This window comes from Cyprinus carpio, chromosome A1 (assembly GCF_018340385.1).
Source record: "Cyprinus carpio isolate SPL01 chromosome A1, ASM1834038v1, whole genome shotgun sequence".
NCBI classification, from domain to species: domain Eukaryota; kingdom Metazoa; phylum Chordata; class Actinopteri; order Cypriniformes; family Cyprinidae; genus Cyprinus; species Cyprinus carpio.
This window is the reverse complement of record NC_056572.1, coordinates 32,602,300-32,627,042: the sequence shown is the minus strand read 5'-3', so window position 1 is coordinate 32,627,042 and position 24,743 is coordinate 32,602,300. Positions and strand designations below refer to the sequence as shown.

Genomic DNA, 24,743 nt, shown 5'->3' with positions numbered 1-24,743 from the left:
TGTCACCAAACAGAAAAAGAGAGCCTGGGGACTCAGTATGTTTCAAAAGGCACTCGTTTTGTTGCATGTGAAACTTTTTTGTTTCTATTGTTATTTTCATTGGTGTTTTTGATATCTGATTGATTGCTCAGTTGCTCAATGCATGTGGTACGAACTTACAGTCTGTCTCCGTCGGGAAGTGAAGTTCTTCCACAACAGCAAACCCAACTGAGTGGAGACAGTCATCTTTCCACGGATCCAAACTGTCCGTGCCTCCTCTCTGCAACTGTCAAGACAATAAGAAGCAAACAAAAGAGATAAAGATGCCAATCTCTTTTTGTCAGGCACTCACTTGGTCAAAAAATGGCAAAGTATCTCATACCAACTTTATTCTGATGGGACTTTATATACAGTGTTGTATTAAAGTAAACAAGACATTAGGATGAGTAAACATTCAACAGATTTAACATTTCAGCTGATTTCTTTGTGTATTTTGGATAATTAAGTAGTGTATGACTGCAGAATGATTTTGGATCGTTTACAGACTAAATGGATTCATTCATAATCACCTCTAAAGTTAGAAATGACAAAACAATTAAAACACAATGTTTTGGCTCATCTTCCAGTCATTCATCTTATCTCGTATAGGCTACAGAAGTTAGAGGAAAACCGTGCACAGTGTCAACAAGTGGGTTGTTACACTGCATAATCAACTGAATCATAAATATCATGATGTCCCGCTGGTGTTTTGATTTTCTGTATCTATTAAGCTATTCAAAAATACTATAATAACAATAATACAGTATTTCTGATATGTATAAGTTTAATTAATGTTTACAATTTTGTCCACCATACAATTTTGTTGTCATATGGCAAGAAAAAATGTTTTCAAAATGTTTGAAGGCAACCTGAATTTAAAGATGCCATTTTCTAAGGACTTGGTGAATATTTCCCCTTTTATCATCACCTTTATTTGTCGCTGAACCATTTACAGTCTCTGTACAAAAAGACCTGTATCATTCATTAGCAGCCTATGTGTTTTGGTTCTTTCTTGCTTTCTTTCTTTTGTACAAATCGTGCAGATATGGCACTCTGTTAGGCAATTTGATTCTTATGCTTTTGCTTTTCATGCAAAACATCATAAAGAGCGTCCCTAGCGTCCATTTTCTTATTTTTCGACTTGTTTACCATTTTCTTCATCATATCGTTTCTCTATCGTCGTACTCTGCGAAGTCTGTCAAATCTGGCACATATACACCGAATATCAGTTGTTTTAGGCTTAGGCTACTTTGCACTTAAAGCATGGAAAATAAACCTGTCCATCACTATTGTCAATGTTCAAGCAATATCAAGATATGATGTAAGAAGAACAGTCCTACACATATTTGTTTACTATACACAGTCTGCCACGAATTACCTCTATGGAGCAAAATATGAAATGACACCGAACTATAGACCTAAGCTGCTGCTTTAACCAACAAATGTGTTTAGAATCATGATGTTTTCAAGATGCAAAAGAGTTGGAGAGCTCAGGGTGCTTTTCATTGTTCCGCAGAGGAGAGGTTACTCTCGGTCATCTCGCGCAGACTCGCTTACGAACAGATGCTGGAGAGACAGACACGCAGCACTTACAGTTTATTTTATCTATATATATCTGTCTTTTCAAGTTGTCAGTTCCTCAGTAGCATACGAATGCCAACAATAGTCAATAATACACAATTTTTTAACATGCAGATCTGCCACGAAGCATTCAAAACCCCAGAACTCATCAAGTGTTTACTATGAACGACACGATCGTGTACGTTTTGAAGAAAAACTGCAACAGCGCGTTTCTGATAAAAGAATTCAAAGCAGGTTGGAATATTCATGTAGCTATTTATATAGCGCAGTAGCTAATCGATAAAACGTGACAATGTGTAATCAGCTTACAATATAACGGACTGACACAAGGCTTACCAAGTGTTTATGGTTAATAAAAAAAGACACTAATGCGTTAAACGCGTAATTTGTGGAAAAACAACAAAAGCGTGGAATTAGTAGGTTTACGTGAAATTACTGATATATAAATTACTATGGAAATTAAACTTGGCATAGACTTATTAACTGATGTTACTCACCGTTATTTCTTGTGATAAAAAGATTATTCCTTATTTCATATAAACTGTAATTCCTTTTGAGAAGAGAGAAAAAACAGCTGTTCTAACTCTCTCAGAGCGATATTGTACCGGTGGTGCTTTGTGCTCTTATGGACGGACCTTTTTCCTCTCCTCCGAGCTTTTATAGCGATGCGCGAGGTTACTGTCGGTCAAACACGCTTCTGTTTGTCTTCGAGCTTCCATATATGGAAAGCACGTGCGGACCCAAAACAGCTCTTAAAAGGGCAACACGGTTTCACTCAAAATCAGTCATTTTACTTTATTCTTTTATTTTTGCTTCTTAAATTACATGTGCTGTAAGTTTATACTACAGATATGATGTATTTAATAATAATGATATATTTTGACAGGCTTCACTGAATGCAATAGGGGTGTGCAGTGATTGGTTGGCACATGGTTAACTGGTTCAGTTGCTACAAAGATACAAATGTTTGGAGTGTTCAGTAACTAATTTTCAGACATGTTTAAAAATGTCTAAAGCCTGTGTTATACTTTCGTCATGAGCAATTCGAACACGTACACGGACAGCGCGGATGGGGACTTCTTTCATTTATACTACGGAAAGCGTACGCTGAAGGTCCGCTCCGCAACAAACATCTGAACAAACAATTGTCCAGTATTATTGCACTTCTGGCTGTCTTTATATACTTTTATTGATGGATTGTACAGATTTGAGTAGCAATGGGCTTCTTCACACAGCCTGCGCATGTGCAATTGTGCTTTTTAAGCCAACAGACTTCGGACAAGTACGCGCGGTCACAAAAAATGGGAGGCAGGCGGTCGTCCACTCAGAGCCTCCGTGCACTCTCTGATGTGTGATGATTTTTAAATCACGCCTACCATAGCAGACCCTCGCGGATGCGGAAAGTATAACATAGGCTTAAGTGAGTGTACGTTTTTCAGCAAATGGTGCATTTTATGAAAAAAACTTAAACCAGCTTTAGATGGGTTGCTGGTCTTAGCTGGTTTTAGATGGTCTCACAACGGCCAAGCTGGTAAACTGATTGCAAAGTCTATTAGGATGTTTTTTTCTTTCAGCATGCATGTATAATAAATCAAATCTAAGATTTAATATCCTGCATTTGTTATTAATTAATCCAAATAAACTGTCTAAATAAAACAGCCATGTCAAGCAACTAACTGAAGTGCAGTAATTATGCAGCAATGTCTACCCACCTCGATTTCTACTAGGAATGAATGGACTAGAGAGAGAGAGAAAGAGAAAACTTCTCTTCAGGTCATCAGGACCTCTGAGAAATTAAGGCAGGCTGCAACACTTGACACAACCCAGAGCTGGGCCCTGAGAGAACTGAGCTGGACGGATATAGCACAAGCTTATAAATGTAACTGATAAAGTGCCCTAGAAATCCTCCTATCACTCAGAATATAATACATAGGCTAGTGGCAGATTCAAAAGTATGCATGGTGAAGGTTTAAAGTCAGCTTCTATATTTTATACTGAATCTTTGCAGACAATATTAAGTTGTGTTCAGTTTGTCTATTCTTAAACTTACAGATAGAGGAAATGCCTATTCCCTGGACTTTCTGCATCACTGGTCCGGATAACCATGAAAAGTCATCCATTAATGAAATGCATTTGTATAGCTGACACACACATATCACATTTCTCTGGACCTTTTATTTTTTTCACCTTTATGATTTTAGGATAAACCTTAGACATAAAGGAAACTGTGTATCTGAGGTACTAATAACTAATCCACATTTCTTTTGCACAATTTTAAATCCTTTTTTTTTTTTTGCAATATGTCTTGCAATATCATAAAGGAGTTTTTAAAAGTACAAATATTACGTGTAGTTTTTTTAATATAAGGTCATAAAAGGTAAATGCATTATAAATATAAAATAATTGCAAAATGCACTTTAAAAGTAGCACCTATTTCATGAAATATCACGCATGCATGTCAACTACCAATTTAATACATTTCTATATAAGAAATATATTGTCATATGAATTAAAAAAAAAATAGATGAAACCTATTAGAAATTGTAACAATTTCATATATTAACATCTATATGCAGCCCGTACAAATATGTTTATGTATGTATAATACATTTTTGGACATACAGTATATATTGTCGACAGCAACACATAATGGCATATAAAAATCATCATATATTATTAATACATGTACATATAACTTTTACTAGGGGAATTTTATATATGTTATATCTTCATCTACCCTCAGAATGTACATATGTGATCATTATATATCACTCTTGATACACAATATATGTCATATATTACATTTCCATATGGGATAGTTTACATTTACACTTTTAAAGAGGTAAATCTATTAATAATAGCTATTCAGTGATACTGTGAATCAAACATCATTAAAAAAAAAAAAAAGCAGAATCTGGCCTGTCTGTTTCTAACCACACAGTCAAAAAGAACATTGTGATTCTGATTCAACTGAGAGTATAGGTAACATTGTGCCTTTTGTATTTTTGGTCATGTGATCAGCACTTTCATCCTGTTTTCATGCCGGTCACCTCTTTGTGTTCACGCAGGTCATGAGGCTGCCAAGTGAAAAACGCAGCCCTCCTGCCCCAGTATCCTCTGCCAGTTTTGTGGAGTTGAGTCTCAGGGTCGACACTGTTGACACAGAGACAAGAGCAAAGAACGAGAGAGAGGTAAACAAAAGCATCAGAGCGTGACATGAAAACTATTTGCAACGGAAACCACAATCGGGTCTTGAGAGCTGAGAGAGGAAGTTTAATATTCAAATTGCGGTAAACACACTAGACGTGTGATCTAAGTTTGTGGGACTTAAAGCAGTTCGACCAAAAATGCAAGATTTGCCATTATTTACTCACCCTCACGTTAGAGAAAAAGAACAATGGTGCTGCCATGTTGAATTTTTTAAACTAGCCTATACACACAATAATTCAGTATAACCATCAAATATACCGTGTTTTTTAAAGGTTCAGTATCACCTGGTTGTTGTAAAGCAATTCCATAGCACTTGACAAGAAGTCTGCAGAGTTGCTTTTAAGTCACTTATCAACTGATATGTAAGGAGAAGGTGAACTGTTTGCTGCTTCAGTTGGTTTATATGGCACTGACACATATGCAAGAGCTGTTGCCCTTTTAAGAGCACGCGCCTCGGTTCCGATGATTCTTATTATTTTGCACAGCAGCAAAACGTTGCCTGTGCGTACAAAAGGATCCATTGCTTATAACGTCCTTCAATAAAAAAATCAGACGATTCTCAAAAAACGATCAAAGTCGCGCGTCATAGTAAAAAGCTTCTGCGCTGCGAGGATTTTTTTTCTATTTAGCAGTCTAAAATGCCTTAAAATGAAGAAATTATGCGGAGTCAAACTATATTTTGCCAGGGGAAGCAAATATAGCAAATATAGCAACATGTCACTTATTTTCAGGCTCGTCTCAGCAGCTGAGCACAAAGAGTCGGTTTGTCCGATAGTAACCCCGTGAAGGGGGGAGGGAGGGGGTGCTGGATAAATATAGGCTAGCTCTGTATACTCAGGCATCATAACATCTTGCTTTCGAATGAATATATCCATGCATTATACGTTTTATTCGACATTTCTTTACTGAAATCTATTCATTCTTTGACTTGCCGTTGCGCGACACCCTGTTGAACTCTTTAATTTACACATTTACACAATTATGCATTATACCAAATGCATCTCTCAGGTACATTGAGTGTATAAAACGGACATGTGATTACATTATTAATCTAAGACCGAGTATAAAGATGCAGGTTTAATGGGAAGTACGACTCTGCAGTGCTGCAGTGACCGATAGTAACCTCGCCCCGGTGCGCGAGCAGCAGAAACTGGGTGAAAGGGGACATGACGTCACACGCGACGAACCTTCTCGACTGCTGCGTTTACATCATGGTTTACATGCTCATTAGACGCGAGGCATGTGATGCTCTTTACAGCTATGCATTGACCGAATACAAGAAGCTAGTTCCTGGTATGCCACTGAATTGATGTCAGCCCAGATAATACAGCTAGTTGGAGGAAGAGCGCTTATTGGCCAGCTGCAGGTGATGCTGAAAATATTACGCCATGATATCGGCACAGATACAGTTACACAGAAAACCAACACTGAAATATCATTCAGAAAAAAGAATTTATATATATATATATATATATATATATATATATATATATATATATATATATATATATATATATATATATATATATATATTAGAGCAGGGGTCAGCAACCTTTTAATAACCTTTAGTATAAAACATATTTTAATTGAATGTCCAATTTTAAATAATATTAGGCAACTTTTTTTTTTTTATCAAGAAAATGTATTAATGCAGATTTTTTTTTTTATATATATATATATATATATATAATTTTCCTGGGACAGTTTTTAAATTTTTGTCATGCATTAAGCTGAAAGACTATGTAATTGTTCTTATTACTTTTTTCCTTGGTATTATTTTTATTATATGTATGTTTTTGTATATTTGTATATATTTATTTATTTATTAACATATACAATTTTCAAACACAACTGTTATCATTGTTTTGAAAAGATATATACAACTGAATTGTGAAATTGAAATGTTTCCTCTTGTCATGAATATAGACACTGTTGCTGACATGGCGTTAAATCATAAATAAATAAATGCAAATGGTTTCTGAGGATTTGTTTTTTTCATAAATTGTTTTTTAAACTTTCCAAGTTTCTTGAATAACAGATATACAGTGTGACCGCACTGAACACCACTGTATGTATGTGTGTGTGTGTGTGTGTGTGTGTGTGTGTGTGTGACAAGGCTATTTTTGTAAAACGCTATTTTTTAAGTAACTTAACTCAGCTTCATTGTTTGTAGAGAGAGACACAGACGAAAACAATTTACACATCTCAAAATGGCTAGTTCCTGTTGCCCACTCCTACATCATTCCCTCTCCCTCTCCCTCTCTCTCTTTCTCTCTCTCTCTCTTTATCTCTCTCTCTCTCTCTCTCAAAATGGCCATATTTGAGAAAACAAAAAGCTCGAGTAGTTTACATCACTGTATTTAGCTGTCGTAAAACGTGTCGTTAGCTTCATCTTACCTCGCTACCTTTCACGTTAAACTGACGCTTCGCGCTCTGCTTCTGTGAACAGTAAACCCCGCCTACTTTGATTTGATTGGCCAGCTCAGTCATTTTGACACTGACGAGCGCTGTTAGAGGCTTTGATCTAGTATGTGCAGCGGTCGCGCGCATCCGTAGACTAGCGCAAGTTAAAGTTGTTCTCACACTTTAATAGTAACAGGCTGTGTGACTATGAGAAGTTATTACCTCAAAATGTACGTCAGTATGCAGTTTTCCCTACTGATCGTGTGCCACATATAAAAACACTTCATCCCAAATGTAAACTAAACCATTATTAGAGTCTTTCATCAGTGATCAGTAGGCTATATCGCGGGGCAAAACAGCATTTCTGTCCATGACCCGGTCACAGAGGGAAGATTTCCTGGTAATATTATTCCACCAGAGGGATTCTAAAAGTGACAGTTTCAGCTGAACTATCTGCCACTTACTGATTCTGTGTAACATCGATGAGATCTGTCCATGGCCTTCAGCAGGTCAAGGCATATTTGTTTAAAATATATTTGTGTATGCATAAAACACTATACAGCAACACTAAAAAGTAGATACTTTTGGACGCTGAAGTTCAGATACACTATTATAGTTTTTGTCAGCATTTTGAATTATATTATTATTGTTTGAATTTTTTGTAATTAAGTGGTGTGTTTATGTTTATTATTCTTTAAAAAATGTCTATATAGTTTTTATTAAGTTTTAGATTTATTTATTTTAGTACCAACATTAAACGAAAATAAGAAATATTGCAATAGCTTACATAAGATAAGCTTTTTTATATTTTATTTAGAGTTATGATTTTAATGAAAATAACCTTGTTAGAAGTCAGACTTGATTGTCTTGATTGTTGATTGTCTTTGACTTGATTGTTTGTTGTAGCTTAAAAAAAGTTTATTTACTATTTTGTAGCTTTAATGTTTTGCTGAGAAAAGTGCTTGTGCTTTCTATAAAATAAAGTAATATGATTAAATTAAGCCAACTAAATAAAGAGAAAAACATGATTTTTTTGTTCAGGTTAAATATGGCCTTAATGTACTATAACTGTACCATGTGCATATTTTATACCAATACAAATACAAGTTAAGCGATTACTATTATGCAAGAAGACTTTGTCAATCATAACAGCACAGTTTGGTAAGTCCTATGCAATCTGGAGATGGTTACTTTCATTTTTTACACTCGCAAGCCTTCCATTTCTTATTATAACACCACATTCCCTCTTCAATCTGCACCACATTTCAGCCATATTTCAGATGATAACTGAGAGTGATTTTAAAACAATGGCTAAACAGACAAAAGTGAAGTCTGACAGCCTCTATATGACATGTGTGCTCTCTGTGCTGAAGGCCTAGCAGCTGGTGTGAGACAGAGGGACATTCGTAGGGAAAACAGCTGTCAGGAACACCCTGCTCACGACACATGTGATTGTCCTGCTCTGCTTTTTGCCATCATCATCATTATCATCATCAGTGTTTTGAAGCAGCAGGGCTGGTGTAGGGCCCCTCGACAGGGCCGAAAACTGCTGACTGCATGCACACATCAACTGCAGCCTTTCCTGGATTGCAACTTATTGTTTAGAGAGCGATAAAGTAAGGCTTATTAGCAAACCAGACCAACATCGCTGAACATACATTACTGCTTGAACCTTTGATTCCCTCGTGTACGTGTGTTTGTGATGCCACAAAGTTCACCATCTGTTTGTGTGGGTTGGTGTTTTACACTGAAGTCAAACATGAAGTGATACTAACATTTAAGATGTGGCAAATATATTAAAAGTTAGCAGATGTTCAAATCCAGTAGGCCCATATTAATACATATACCCATGTGTGTGAATTGATGTAATTTATTACTATAATATATAATACAATAATTAATCATATAATTAGTTATTACTCATATAATATAATTTATTATTAACTACATTATATAATTACATACGTAAACACAAATACATGCTTTATATAATACTAAGATTAAAGACATTTAAAAATAATTATATACTTTATATCAACATAGTTACTCCATAATAATAATAATAATAATAATAATAATAGGGCCCTGCAGAGTTTTGTTCCAACCCTGCTCCAACACACATACCATATAGCAGGGATCTCCAACCCTGCTCCTGGAGAGCTATCATCCTGCAGACTTCAGTTCCAACCCTGCTCCAACACACCTGTCTGTAATTATTAAGTATCCCTAAACACCTTGATTAGCTGGTTTAGGTGTGTTTGATTGATCGGTAGCTCTCCAGGAGCAGGGTTGGAGATCACTGCCATATAGGCCCTGTCCCAAATGGCGCACTTCATGTGGACTTTCGGTCTCGTGGACTTAAATTGCGCGTGCTCGCCGAGTTTACGAGTCCGTAGGCCGTCCCATTCAGCATTTGTCAGGGCTTTACTGAGTCATATGTAAACGTAGTATTTATATTTAAACCTGTAAATTCATCTGAAACTCACGCACATGTTTTTATGTGTTAAAATTGTAATCTTAGTTCAAATGGAACATAGGCAGCATATTCCCCCAACCTGCAGCTCCTGTCAAAAAACAACCAGACCGTTATTTCCGGCGTGACGATCGAGTCTGTCCCAAAAATACCTCTCAATGCGCCCTCGTGGACTCGCACCAAGGGCCCTATAGGTCTAAGTACACTACCACATTACCACATTATTAGCACTAATATTAATAATAATAATAATAATAATAATATTAATTATTATTATTATTATTATTATTATCATCATCATCACTGCATCATTTAATAATGTTCAATGATTTCATTTTTTGCAGTTTTTTATAAATTACAAGAACAGTAGTATTTACAAATATATTAAGAAATTCTAAAATGTATACATAATTTGTGTTCCAAGTGGCTCAGTGGTAGAGCATTATATTAGCAGCGCCAAGGTTATGGGTTTGATTCCTGGGGAACACGTTAGGTAAAACAATGTTAGCCTGAATGCACTGTAAGTTGCTTTGGATAAAAGCATCTGGTAAATGTAAATACAATTTTAAAACCCTCCCAGGAGTTGGTAGGACCACCTTTGCCAGTTACATTGTCCTTGCTCAGGTCTCTATCTGCATTGCACATCTTGACATTGGCATTTTTGTCCATTTCATTCCGTCAGACTGGATGGGACCTGAATGTGAGCCACAATTTTTTAGACTTTGGCTGGGTTGCTCCAGGACATTCCTCTTTGAGGGTTGAAGGCGTTTCTCTGGTCATTGTCCTGTTGAGAGAGGAAACTCAAAACTCATCTACCCAGTCCCAGTGCTCACGCAGACTGAAGCATGTTCTCTTCAGGGAGTTTTTTTTTTCTTCAGTACATTTTGTACACAAACATTTTTCCTAACATCCTTCTCCTTTCCTGAAGCATGATGCTGCCAGCACTATTGCATGACTGTAGGGATGTTGTTTCCAAAGTCATATGCTCTATTAGATTAGATCTCACAGAAGTGAGGCTCTAAAGTTGGGTTTTGAGATGATCAGATCATAAAATTGAGAGTCTCCCATGGGTTCAGCCAAACTCCAGCTCAGATGTAATATAAGTTCTCACAAAGGCTTTTTGTGATACAGGCCAGCTATTGCATCATTACAGTTTTTCTCAACTCTATCACGGCAGTGGGTCTCGTAGAGCTTAACTTTATCACATATTTCTTAAAAACAATAATTATTATGTAATCAACTCTGAAATACGCTGCTGGTGATTCAAGAGACAATAGTACAGGGATGAGCTTGATTGATCAGATATGCAGCATCAATTCAATATATATTGTGCCTAAGTCTGCATATTTGTTTTTTTATTTACCATTTTTGAGCATGTACAGAAGTGACAGTGTTTACTGTCACAATAATATGAAATTCAAGTTTTTTTTTTACCCATAAATCATCCCATAAAGTATCATAGCTTAATACTCGTGCCAGGGCTTTAATAAGTAAATTAATAAATTCTAACAAAATAATGAAGTATTATTTTTTTTTATTACTATTAATAATAGTAAGAACAATTATTATTAATAGCAAATAAAAAAATAAAAAAATATTATTATTTAATCATTATTATTATATAGTCCCCGAAATATAATAATAAAAATATGAAATTAAACAAAACTGAATAAAAGCAGGGGCCTAAATAAATCAATAAATATTATTCTTGTTGTTGTTTTTATCGATGCTAGTAATAACATTCACTATTATTACTTATATTATTAAATAATACAAAAAAAAAAATCACATTAAACTGAGTAATTGAGTATGTAAGAGTCTTGCAATGCAAAGAGTTTTCAGCACATAGACAGAATGCAGCAAAAGAGTAAAATATGTTATTCTTTATAAAGTCCAGGAAGTGACCGTCTTTTCAAAAAATGTCCTGAGATTACATAATCATACCTGGCAATATTAGACCTGGTACTCTTGGACAACAATGACTCATCAGAGCATTATACTGACCTTGCAAAGACCTTGAAGGTTAGTGAGAGGAGACTAAAATAACACATAAATCAATACCCTCCCAGATGGTCTGTGTGAGCAGACACTAGTGTAAAGGGAGTGTTACGGTGCACTATGTGAGCTGTGTTTGGATGGATGTATGGGAGGGGATTGGGTCACACAGTACATGTGCACACGTTACAGACTGGACTCAGCATCCCTCCTCAGAAACCCCAAACTTGGTAGCTTCCACTTTACCCAAATAACCCAGCAACTCTTCTATGAAGGCAGTTAATACATTAAATTATGGATTTGTGAGGGGCCTAGCAAAATCTTCTACAATAATTCCTTTTTTTTCTTTTCTTATACATCAAGTGTTGTTTTTATGCATGCATGAAAAGATATTTTTCTATGCCCAGTAGCTGTAAGGGTCGGTTTCCTGTCATTACCGGTTTAGACGTCAATATCTGGGAAATGGTTTATTCAACAAGGAATAGGAAGGGAGATTTTGGGAGATATTCTGAGTAAGGGATGTACTGGCAATAAACAGGAAGTCATGTGAAACAGGCCTTTTGCATCATACTGAAAAAGAGATATGAGAATACATTTTGCAATCACACAGTCTGACATTAAGCATTATCCCAAAACTAATCACTTCTCTTCTTCATAACGTTGAAGTTTATATCGGTTTTTGGACTGCTGTATGCTTTTAGGATTTACATAAGGAAATGAACATATCCTTCAAAATTCAACATAAACAATATCTTCACGCTAGATTTAAGCGGCTGTAGGAACAATGTGTTCCCAGCCGAAATGTTTTTTAACCTTCAAATTGCTTTCATCAGCACAGAATAAAAAATAAAGACAATGGCGCCATCTGGTGGTTGCAATTACCTAAAACAACATGCGATATATATGGCAAAAATTAACGACTGCTTTGGTTCATTTAGCAGTTCATTTAACCATAGCACGCTTGCTAGATCTAAAACATTTTCTGACTGAAATGGGAATGCATTTTTGATTTCGAAACAGTCCAAAGTAGACACGTGACTGTTATTGCACCAGCATATGACGAAAGTGAAAAAAGAAAGTGACGAAAGTGACGTGACATTCAGCCAAGTATGGTGACCCATACTCAGAATTCGTGCTCTGCATTTAACCCATCCGAAGTACACACACACACTGTGAACACACACCCGGAGCAGTGGGCAGCCATTTTTATGCTGCGGCGCCCGGGGAGCAGTTGGGGGTCCGATGCCTTGCTCAAGGGCACCTAAGTCATGGTATTGAAGGTGGAGAGAGAACTGTACATGCACTCCCCCCACCCACAATTCCTGCTAGCCGGAGACTCGAACTCACAACCCTTCGATTGGGAGTCCGACTCTCTAACCATTAGGCCACGAATATTATTGTCAACACAAAGCTTAGAACGTGTAGCACCAGCAATTACACATGAGCAATGCATGAGCTCAGAAGAAAGATTTGCTGCAGAAAACACGCACCTTATTACTCATGGTCCAAATAAGTCACACGTATTTCAACTTAATGACTGATCAAGTTTGCTAACCGTCTGTGATGCATGCTTTAAACGTCATATATGGTGTTTCTCAAAGAAAATGATTCTTACAAAGAGTTGTCATCATTTTTGATGCTCACTTTAATAATTTTTTTTGTTCACATTTAACATCAAAACAATGTGACCATACCAACATGATTAGTTTATCACATACATTTTTATTTTAGATCAAAGCAGGCGTAAAAGCTAGAAAAACATCAATTTATTTAAACGTAAAAAGCATTTTTACCACATCCACTTTTTATGACTACTTTAGTGATTTCAGGTCATGAAAAGTTAACTTTGCACATTATGTTCAAAACAAACCATAAGCACATTATCAGTGGTGTTAACATTTACAGTACATCATAAATACAGCACATACTGTAATATATCAAACACGAATAAGACAAAAATAAACTGTATAGTTCAGTTATTGTAGTCTTTTATATACATTCATTAGACCTTTTTTATGAAACAGACAGAGCTTTGTGCACCAATGTATGTGAGAATGGTTTTAGGAAATTCAAATAAAGCCCATTATTTCTGTCACTCAGAGACACAGCACATTATTTAAAATCATTCAGACTCATTTTCTGACACTGATTCATCTCACAGCACACGTTTAAAATCTGCCTATATGTTTGTTGGCTCAGATGTATTATTACAGTAAGATTTACATTCAGTTAAACTTTTGAAGTCGGTCTACCTTACAAAACATCAAACTGAAATACACTTTCATATAGAAGGAGAAGTGCTGGATATGTTCAGAACTCACAGAATGCACATTTTCTATGTGAATAGAACACATAGAGCAGAACACTTGACTTTGATTTGACAGTCCAATTCTATTCAAAAATGAATGATTCAGAAGCATTAATTTAAGCATCATTTTAGCATTATCTGACAGACTTTAACCATTTTTTTTGTAAACAAAACTGAATCAAATGTGCCATATTTATAATCATGCAACATGATGAGGTCATGAATCTTTAGTGTAGCATACTGTTTTCATGTTTTAAATGTTTGACATTGCATAATGTGTACTATGTTGTGTTCTATTTAAAGAAGGCAGTATGCAGTATATACTATATATGCAGTATATACTATATATGCAGCATGCAGTATATACTAGGCAGTAGTATGCCTGACTACACTGAAAACACTCAAAGTTCTCCACTTGGAGGCAGTATTACCTCATCATGCTGCAGGTTTGAGTGCATTTAGTCTCAATGCACACTCTAAAGTGTACAGTATCTCCTTTATATAACATCTGTGGATGTATTCTTATTGTGTTATTTAAAGTATGTCTATAACAGAGCACTTATGACAGAACCACGATCTGATGCAGGTGGGGCTCTTCAGCTGAGCTGCTCGGTTGCAAACGTGGGCTCTCTGTGAAGGCAGAGCTTAGTAGCTGCTGTGCTTTCATCTTTGACCTCCACCTGACACAGGGACTTGGTGCTCTTGCGGTTGGTGCGGCGCGGGTCGTCGCCGTGGACGCTGGTGTCAATGCGGGACAGGGTGCACATGCTGCTCTGGTTGCGTGGGTGGAGACGGGTGGGACGGAGCTCCAGTTCATCGTAGCTGGACACATGGATGAAGGGACACCACCTGAAGGCCCGTTTGAAACCGGCCCTAAACCTGGTGGTTTGGAAAAAATGATTTTTGAAATGGATTCCTAGTTCAAAATACAATGAATAACATTAATATAATTAACTGATTCTTAATAATAAGCTACGATAATAAATCTTGTATTACTATATTACTATATTAAGTATATTGTTTATTATAAATAAATATTAAATAAATACAAAAATAGTACAATTTATTTTATTAAATGTATTTTATTATACATTTTTATTAAATAAAACTTGCCACTTGACTAGTAACTTTTGTAAGGACTGCAAAACTACATAATTTAATACTTTTTTATATTCAAATAATACATGAAAATAATAAATAAATATATAATACAAAAAATATTTTTTTAATAACAAAATAAACATTACATTTAAATCAATATATTATATTTGGTATATTACTATTATATATATATATATATATATATCCCATATATATATATATATATATATATATATATATATATATATATATATATATATATATATAAAGAACTGCAAGCCTACATAGTGTAAGTTGACCTATTTTTTTACTTTTTATATTCAAAATAACAATGATTTTTATATGGAAGTAATATTTAAATATATTTAGGAAAATATTTGTATTCTAAAAAAAAATATATAACTTTTTTTTTTTGGCAGACAAGAAAACTTTATAGCCAGAAAATGTTTTCTACCGGCAGATGTGGCAAAAAGTTAATTTTGCATCTTGAGTGTATATTAGTACATGAGTGATCATTACCTGCCATTCAGACAGCAGTAAATGATGGGGTTGTACATGGTGGAGCTCATGGCTAACCACAACACAGACAGATACACCTGCTGGATGGACTTCCACTTGTTCAGACGCTTGTTTAGGCCGGTCACAATGAAATAGATGTGATAGGGCAACCAGCAGAGGGCAAAGGTCACCACCACCACGATCATCATCTTCACCACCTGAGGAGAGAGCGAGAGATCATGAAGCATACGCCGGCAAAACATAAGAGTTTCATCTTGTGTTCTGGAAGAAAACAGCATCAGGGAAAGTCATGGTTCAGCTCGCAGTCTGTTTGAAGTCTCCATCTGCCGACTCAAAGCCATCTGCTGCCATTGTTCAGTCAACAAAAACTCAAACCTGAAAACAAATAATGAATGACGAAAAGAAACGTGTTGGATAGTGATTTGGCACCACACTGAAAGCTTTGAAAGTCAACCTCAATTAAGAGTCATGGTATTTTTTTATCATGAAAGAGCGGGAGGAACAGCACCGGAGGAAATTGCAGTGTGCTGAAAAGTACATAATTGCATATTTCATATGTAAATGGAACCAAATGACAATTATTTGACAACAAAAAATCAGGCGGACAGAATGGAGCAGACAGTTCCAGGGTTCAAGAGTCATTTGTTCTTGTTACACTAAACAGCCTCACATCTCACACAGCCTGACATCTGACTAGCAGCATCTGGCCCACGGTTCAGCACATTTTAGAAAGTACAATGAACAAAGTACACACAAATCAGACAGGAAGAGACTGCCGGACCGAAATATGAGGTGACCAACCTCAGTTTACACTGCTTGTGAAATTGAAAATCTATTTTGAACAGCAGTGTTGTCTGCATATACAGTACAGTTTGAAAGATTGGGGTCTATAATACAGTAAAAACTGTAATATTATGAAAAATTATTACAATTTCAAATAACTGTTTTCTATTTGAATATATTATAAAATGTAATTTATTCCTGTGATCAAAGCTGAATTTTCAGCATCATTCCTCCAGTCTTCAGTCTCACATGATCCTTCAGAAATCATTCTAATATGCTGATTTGCTGCTCAAGAAAGATTTCTGATTATTATCAATGTTGAAAACAGTCATGCTGCTTCAGATTTTTATGGAAACCATGATACATTTTTTTCAGGATTTCAGGAATTTTTTTCAGGATTTTTTTTTCTTTAATAAATAGAAAGTTAAAATGAACAGCATTCATTTGAAATAGAAATGCATATTTTTTTTTCATTATAAATCTATTTACTCACTTTTCATCAATATAATGTGTTCTTGCTGAATCCAAGTATTTAAAAAAAAAAAAAGTATTAGTCATTTTCTTGTGTTTTAATCATTTTTAATAGTGTTTGCTAATAGATAGATAGATAGATAGATAGATAGACAGACAGACAGATAGATAGATAGACAGACAGACAGATAGATAGTTTTTATTAATTTTATTGCAATTTTGGTTAGTTTAGGTACCTTGGCAACTAGCTAAAATGCAAAGTTTTTTTATATTTTATTTTATTTTATTTCAGTTGTTTGTTTTATTTCGAGCAAAAAATGTGTAAAAAGAATTGAGTGACCTGAAGGTGGATTGATGATCACAGAATTTTAGACATATATGACAAACTTACACTTCTGATCAATGCGGTTTTTAAGAAAGTCACGTCATGAATGGTGTTGTAATGGGGTGATGAACTCTGCTTGGGGTCTAGTCAGTCACACATCGAGTAGAAAACAAGCTGTACCTTCTTGACAGGTCATGTTCACCTGCCCCCCTGAAAGACAATGTACTTTCACACTGATTGAACACCATTCATACTCTCCCTTGCAATCTTAATAAATTTTGGCTAAACCTGTGTCAAACTGGCATAAAAGGGCAGGTTTTCTGACACTTCTGCCGCCCGTGGCTCCTCGTATCCGCCGCTAGGGTTACGTCATACCTAACCTTTCTCTGCTTTGTGTAACCGTCAATCAGCAATTATTCGCAATGCTCCACTGCGTCCCATTACTCATTAAAGTACAGCGGGGTCTCTTCAGGGTACAAGACTCTTGTCGCTTTTTTACAGACAAGGTGCAAATGAAAAAGTTCATTGATTGATGATGGATGGTGTTTCTTTGTCTTTTCCAACAGGTCCGTGTCAAATTATGCGCAAATTAATGAAGCCATTTGAGACATTGTGAGTGGCTTTTCAAAGGTTGTCATGCACTAAAGTTAGCAAAGGATCCTCGTTCTAAAAGAATGAAGGAATGGTGTTTTCAAAAGCGATAGATTAACGGCTGGAAAATGTTTCACATTAACAACAGAGGTGCCAGTTAAGTGTTCAGTTCTCAAAAATGAGAAAGATATAAAGTGGATGTAAACGTCCAACCAATAACCTGAGATCTTTGTGCTCTGATGTGTTGTTTAGTCTCAGCCTCAGACGTCACACTCACAGACCACTCACTAACCATCTGATGCATATAGCACAAAAACCCATCAAGCACTATTCAAAATTAGAAAAACAAACAAACACTGAAAATAAATTGGTGGAGAGTCAGTTTTCAATCTGAAATTGGTAGCACATTTCACAAAGAAACTGCAATCAACACTTATTTTTGAATTAAACATGACATTTTGAAGTAGAACTGAAATAGTATTTTCTTGTAAAACATACTCCAAAACATTTGTTTTTGTTTCATAATTTTGAAAAATTGATTTTCAGGGTGATATAATTTTTTACTACTATTATTTTATTATTGTATTCTGCTTTTTGAGTTACACTATCATACAGAAGCTTGAGTATGATATTTTAAAAGATATTAATACTTTTTAGCAAGGACACATTAAATTGGCAAAAATGACAGTAAAGACATTTATAATGTTATAAAATATTTCTAAGAATTCTATTTCAAATAAATGCTGTGTGTGTATACATACATACATACATATATATATATATATATGTATGTATATATCATATATATATATATAGATAGATATAGATAGATAGATAGAAATCAGTTTTATATATATATATATATATATATATATATATATATATATATATATATATATATATATATGTGTAGTGATATGTGTGTGTGTGTGCGTGTGTGTGTGTGTGTGTGTGTGTGTGTGTGTGTCTACTTTTATGAAGCAAAGATAGAAAATGCTTTTATTTTAACGGTGCAAATTTTTATACTTCTCTCCAATCAAGAGTCTGAGAAAGGGTTCACACGCCCTATAAAGCCTACTGAAATCCTTTTTGTTACCTTTCTAGCCAATCAGCAGTCTCTTTAAATCAATCGATAAGCTTTGGAATGTGAGGTTGTGTAAACGTGAGGTGTAACAAGTGCTTTAATCCAGCCCAAGCCTACGGTTATACCTGATTCTGTAATCTCTTAAAAACCATTCTGTAAAAAACATTTTTGCACAGTACGAGATGAATTGTCCCAGATTAATCCCTGAGAGGGACCTATCATTGTCCCACGTGTGCGAGTGCGTGTTACAAAAAGCTCAGAGCTGACCTGCGGGATAAAGCAGACATGACCTTAATCTGTGGAAAGATATCAAATAGATCTAGCAATACAGTGAGATTCCCTCAGTACAGGTAACAGCAAATACATAGATACATTTCTATGATTTACAAATGCATGGGCTCATTTCTTAAACACTGTCCTTTGGTCACCTCATTCTGATGCTCCTACTGAGGACACAGATCAGAGATTATATGAGAATAGATCAGTCAGTTCTCAACAAACATATATTCTATGAACATTTTCATAATGTTCACATTAAGTTATGAAAACATTATTTCAGAATGTTCTCTGAAAATATTTTATTTTATCTTTTTTTTTTTCATGTTGATGCAACAATTCGCAAAAACATTAAGGGAGTGCTCCATTTTATAATTTTGCAAATATTACTTTTGGATGTTCTCTTAACATTTTGAAACTATTTCCAAATAAAAAGGTTCCAGAAAAAATTAATGATATATAAATTATGTTTTTTGTGCTAATTTTTTACAAACGTTATTAAAGACCAGATAACTTTGAACAAATGTTCTCTTACTAGAAGAACGTTTCTTCACAACTTTAAGAGAACCTTGTCAGAATGTTAAGTTTTATCCAAGTTTTGTCCATGCAGTATTTGTTCATATATCGAATTAGTGTTTGTTTTCTATATTTTTAGTTTTCTTTTTAATTTAATATTTTTGTAAACTACGCACTAAACTATGTTATGTGCTTTTGTCATTTATTACTAGTTTTTGTTTTTTAAATATTTCGATGCATTCTAATTTATTGTTTCAGTTTTAGTTTTAATAATCTTTGTACTTCTAGAACTTATTTTATTTCAGTTAGTTGCCAAGGCAACAATTACAATTTTAAATTTGAAGTTTTTTTTTTTTTTTTACGTTTTTCATAAATTCTCATTTACTATTTTATTTCAGCTTTACTTAAATCAAATGATACATTTATAGTTTTTATAGTTGCATTATTATATGTTTCTGCTATTATAACATTAACACATTCTGATGAACTACTTTAAGATGAAAACCACAGCATATGTTTTTCCAAGCCTTCTGACCAAAACAAATATATTTCAGTATGTTCTCTTACCTTCCTTTTAGCATGTAATTGTCCAACATAATTGTCCGACGAATCTCCAGGAATCTCTCCTCCCCAGAGTGTCACCCCAACTATAGTGTAAGTGATACCCATAACCACTAGGGGCAGCATGTACACCAGCACCGTTACTATGATATGATACCTGCACAGGTGAGAGAAGAGGATGTCGTTGTAAAAAAATAACACACACAGACACACACACACACACACACACACACACACACACACACACACACACACACACACACACACACACACACACACACACACACACACACAAAGAGTGTTTTTTCTGCATCTCACCAAATGATAAACCCAAATAGGCCTATCTAATGCTTGGCGCTTGGCTGTTTAGACAATAAATTTGGATTGTGAGTCAGGAAGATTGTTTGCACTCCTGACACACCATTTGGTCACTGGTAAAAAAAAGTTAATGTGTTTGGTTTTCTCGCCTCACTTGCAGATGGCACTTAGTGTAAAGACAGCAGGCAATGTAAAGCCAGAAAGAGCATTACCAATATTTGAGCAGTGGAAGCAGAGCCTGAGAAGCGCAGGCTGTACAGAAATTACAATCAAGCAGAAGAAAAAACAATCAGCCAATGTGAAATCATCCTGGCTTTCTGCACACGCATCTGGCTTCTAAGAGAGATTCCTCAATCAAATCCACCTCATTAGTGACTGATCTGGGACTGTTGTTAGAAACAAATGGATCTCTTACATGAACGAATCCTCAGAAGGTCTCGGCCAAGCAACGTAGCAGACAGTTCTGCGAGGCATAGTTCTCGTGGTCGAGTAGAAACACAGTGGGAAGGCCAAAATCACAGCCAGGGCCCAAATACAGACAATCACCACTTTAGTAGCGGTAGCTGACAGACGAGGCTTCAGAGGGTGAATTATGGCCATGTACCTGCATAAAGGAAAAACATGATTCTAATGAACCCTTTTCACACTAAAACAGAAGTCATCATAGTTGGGGAACTTCAATAGTTGTGAATGGACTACAACATATATACTTTTTGTGTTCCCATTTCAAAGAAATATCCACAATAACGTTTCTATGACTTTACAAAAGAGGTGGAAAAAAGGCCAGAGATTCATTACGATGTCACTTCCTTAGCCGTTTAAGAAGAACTCATACATTAGCATTAGTTTTCTGTAATCTGATGACAATGTAATAAAACACAATGTGTAATGTTATTAATGTACATACATTTTATCGGAAAAAAAAGGAATATATAAAAAAGTTGGTAGATTTGCAATATTAATAACTGTGAAAATGCATCATCACAGTCTGTAAAAAGGGCCCGTAATTAAATCTAACTGAAGAACTGACACCCTTAATGAGTGTGAGATGTTGAATTCAAATTTGACTGTCAGGAAGATAAAAAAGAAAGAAAAAAAAACTGATAGTTAATAATGTCTCATGTTTATGCATGATGACATCTTTATGGGTCATATAAAAATAGGTCTAGGATTTACGTTCGTATTGTTTTTGAGTTTTATTTTTTCACAGTGCATTATTAAAAGTTTTAATTCCACTTAAATTTAAAATTGAATTCTGCATCCTGTTTGCTCCCTCAATTCAAACTCACAAATTATAGAAATAATGGTGCAAAACCCTGTCTGAAGTCAAACCTTTTGTTATCAGGAACAAATAGGGGAGGCAGCATATGGATGAACACTGGTGCATGCTGAAAGATTACGCAGAGTTAAGATAAAGAGATGTTCTCTGGCTCCTACACAGCCACAGACTGAGCTTGTAATCTTTTAATGAAGGAAAAGCCCCCCTATGCTCTGGATCATGCAGATCAGTATCACAGATCTCATCTCATTAGATGCATTCATGACTAACTGATGTGATGAATAGTGCCTGCGTAATTCTGAAAATGAACTGTTTAGCTAAATGAATGTAGATAAAACGTCAAAGAACAAGGTATAATGAATTATATGTTGTTTTATTCTATTTAAAATAATGCAAAAATTATAAAAAAAATTAAAAAAAATAAAATAAATCATTATAGATACTAGCCAAATTTTATCAACTAAAAATAGCCAACTTTTATGACTTTTAAAGACATTTTCAAATCTTGAAATGTATACCAACTCATCAACAACCTCTATTCATATTTGAACACATTTATTATTATTTTTGTTCATATAGTTTCAATGTAAACTGATACAAGAAACTTGAATAAAGGCAGCAAAAGTGTGCTCCCAGATAATTTACATACACATTTAATACTTTTTATAGATTATTTTATATTTTTATAGACTCTATTTTATATTACATATCTCTATTTTCCAGGTCTGGAATTCTAAATTTTATAATTCCTTTGAGAACCATGAATCCGAATTACATCCTGATGACGTTGTTTCGAGATCATTAATGAATTCAAACTAATGTAATTCCAACACTTTTGGAATTAATAAACAATTCCACATAATTTCCCATGGAATTCATATTAACAATGTTTTACAGTCCTCTGTATGTTATATATTGGTTTGAGTTTTGAAATAATCATTTTATTGCTGCCAGATAATTTACAATGACATTTTAATGCTTTTTAAATAGATCACATTCTTATAGACTTTTATTATATAGCTACTTTTTCAGGTGTGTAAAATTCCCACGAGAACCCTGAGTCATGTATCCTATTGTAGGTTTGCATAAATGGTGATTACTGCACGATCAAAATGTTATAATTAATCATAAACAGTCCTACCTGTCGACTGCAATCGCTGTCATGGAGTAAATGCTGGCAAACACAGCGGTCACGGGAAAGAAGTTGTGGAACTTGCAGTAAACCTCTCCAAAGTACCACTCTCCGTGCGTGGCGTAAATGAAGTTGATGAGCGTGTTGAAGGCGGCCATCGAGGCGTCGGAGAACGCCAAGTTGAGCAAGAAATAGTTGGTCACGGTGCGCATCCGTTTATGAGCCAAAATGATCCAAATAACGATGAGGTTACCGAACACAGCGACCGCCAGCACGGAGCTGTACGCGACCGACCAGATCGCGACGCGCCACGGCGGCTGCACGAATTGATTTGTGAAATTACGCGTTACGTTTGAGCCGCTCTGAGGACCAGCCATGATAAACGTACTGTGATATCCTTCTTAAACAGCTAGGATTTGATCTGAGACATATGTTTATGCTTCTATAGTGTCAAGTATGGATCTGGCACGTCCTTGTGCGCATCCTCCTGCGCTCCATCCAAAGTGTCCAAAATAGCGGTGACGCGCAGTCATGCCTCACATGACAGACGTCTGGAGATGCTGCTGCTCCTGCCACATGTTGATGCTCAAATGAACAGAGAGACATGCAAAAGTGGGATAGTTTTAGATTTGCAATGGAGCACTGAAAAATGCTTTATATCCTCAGCCTTCCTAAATGAACCAAAACTATTTCACTGTGATGGGTTTCTGAACGTAGGCATTTCGTTTCACTTCAGCATCGAATTTATATAAAATGTGAATTTATATGTTTACTGCAAATCAGGTGGGGAAAAAAAACGTTAAAGCAATTTTCTTTATGAAAAGTGTTAGAAGTTATACTTTTGTTCAGTTTATGGTCCTACTGGATCCATGATCTTGATGGAACCAGACTAGGCTGAGGGAGCCTGTCCTCCTCATTACAATAAATGTATATATGTTAAATATGATCTAGTTAAAAAATGTCTTGTACTACTCAAGCATTCACTGAGGAAATTATGATATTTAAAATGTTATTAAATCAGTGTTAAATTTATAAAGGTAATGGTTTAATAGCATGGATAATGACTGATATATAGTCCTTTGAGGTTCATCTTAATCTGACTGAAAGGATGTATGGTGAGTGAAGCATGTGTTGCTGTCTAGCTGGTATAAATTGGCAGTAGAGTTGCTTTGTAACGCCTCCCTTCGTTAATTCACAGTCTTTGAAGTCGATCCTAAAACAGCAAGGCAGTGAAGTGTCAGTAGTTTTGAACTTTTTTAAAAGCCTGAACTGCGGTCTCTGTTACTTCTTCTCAAATGAACAATATTCAGTGTCTGCGAATGAGTTGTCACAACATTCCATAACGTTTTCTACATATTTCTCTCTGAGCTGTCAGATGACGCAAAACAGCTTAGTGTGATGTGAATTTATATTCAGTGCAAGAGGAACATCTTGTCCAACAACAGTGCAACAATTGAATATAATTGTCAAACTATTTGGTTGTCAAATAGACTTCAAAAACAAAAATTCTGTTATTATTTACTAGCAGGATTAGAGGAATCTTCACATAGCTCATTTCTACACAAAAGCAGGTCTATTGAGATATACTGTGTATAAAACACAATGAAAGAACCTTACAAATAGCTATTCAAAGCCTTATGTAAGGAACAGAATAAAATGTACAGCTTCAAAACTTTGGATATGTGGATGACTCATTTAGAGTACATTTGCGTGTGTGTGTGTGTTTTAGTTTCAAAGAAACAGAGTTCATTCTTGCATATTTTGTGCATACAACCATATGGGTTTGGAAAAACATCAGA

At 35.3% G+C, this 24,743-nt stretch overlaps 3 protein-coding genes across 4 annotated transcripts in view; all 3 read right to left on the bottom strand.

The window, feature by feature from the left end:
• abca1a (ATP-binding cassette, sub-family A (ABC1), member 1A) overlaps positions 1-2,256 on the bottom strand; it is a 34,238-nt gene extending 31,982 nt beyond the window's left edge. For both annotated transcript variants that reach the window (XM_042762553.1, XM_042762558.1), the window contains exons 1-2: positions 2,097-2,256; positions 160-265 (exon numbers count right to left, since the gene is read on the bottom strand). In XM_042762553.1, coding sequence (XP_042618487.1) covers positions 160-225 — 66 coding nt within the window. In that variant the 5' untranslated portion in view covers positions 226-265; positions 2,097-2,256. The remainder of the gene's footprint in view (positions 1-159; positions 266-2,096) is intronic.
• The window catches only part of LOC109093063 (type II inositol 3,4-bisphosphate 4-phosphatase), a 577,378-nt gene that overhangs the window by 307,337 nt on the left and 245,298 nt on the right, over positions 1-24,743 (bottom strand). The gene's annotated exons all lie outside the window — the stretch shown is intronic.
• On the bottom strand, positions 13,325-23,830 carry tacr3l (tachykinin receptor 3-like). The gene is made up of 5 exons (XM_042762765.1): positions 22,954-23,830; positions 20,949-21,137; positions 20,222-20,372; positions 15,609-15,805; positions 13,325-14,867 (listed from the first exon to the last, which is right to left on the bottom strand). The coding sequence occupies exons 1-5, from the start codon at positions 23,319-23,321 to the stop codon at positions 14,585-14,587; spliced, it is 1,188 nt and encodes a 395-aa protein (XP_042618699.1). The 5' UTR covers positions 23,322-23,830; the 3' UTR covers positions 13,325-14,584.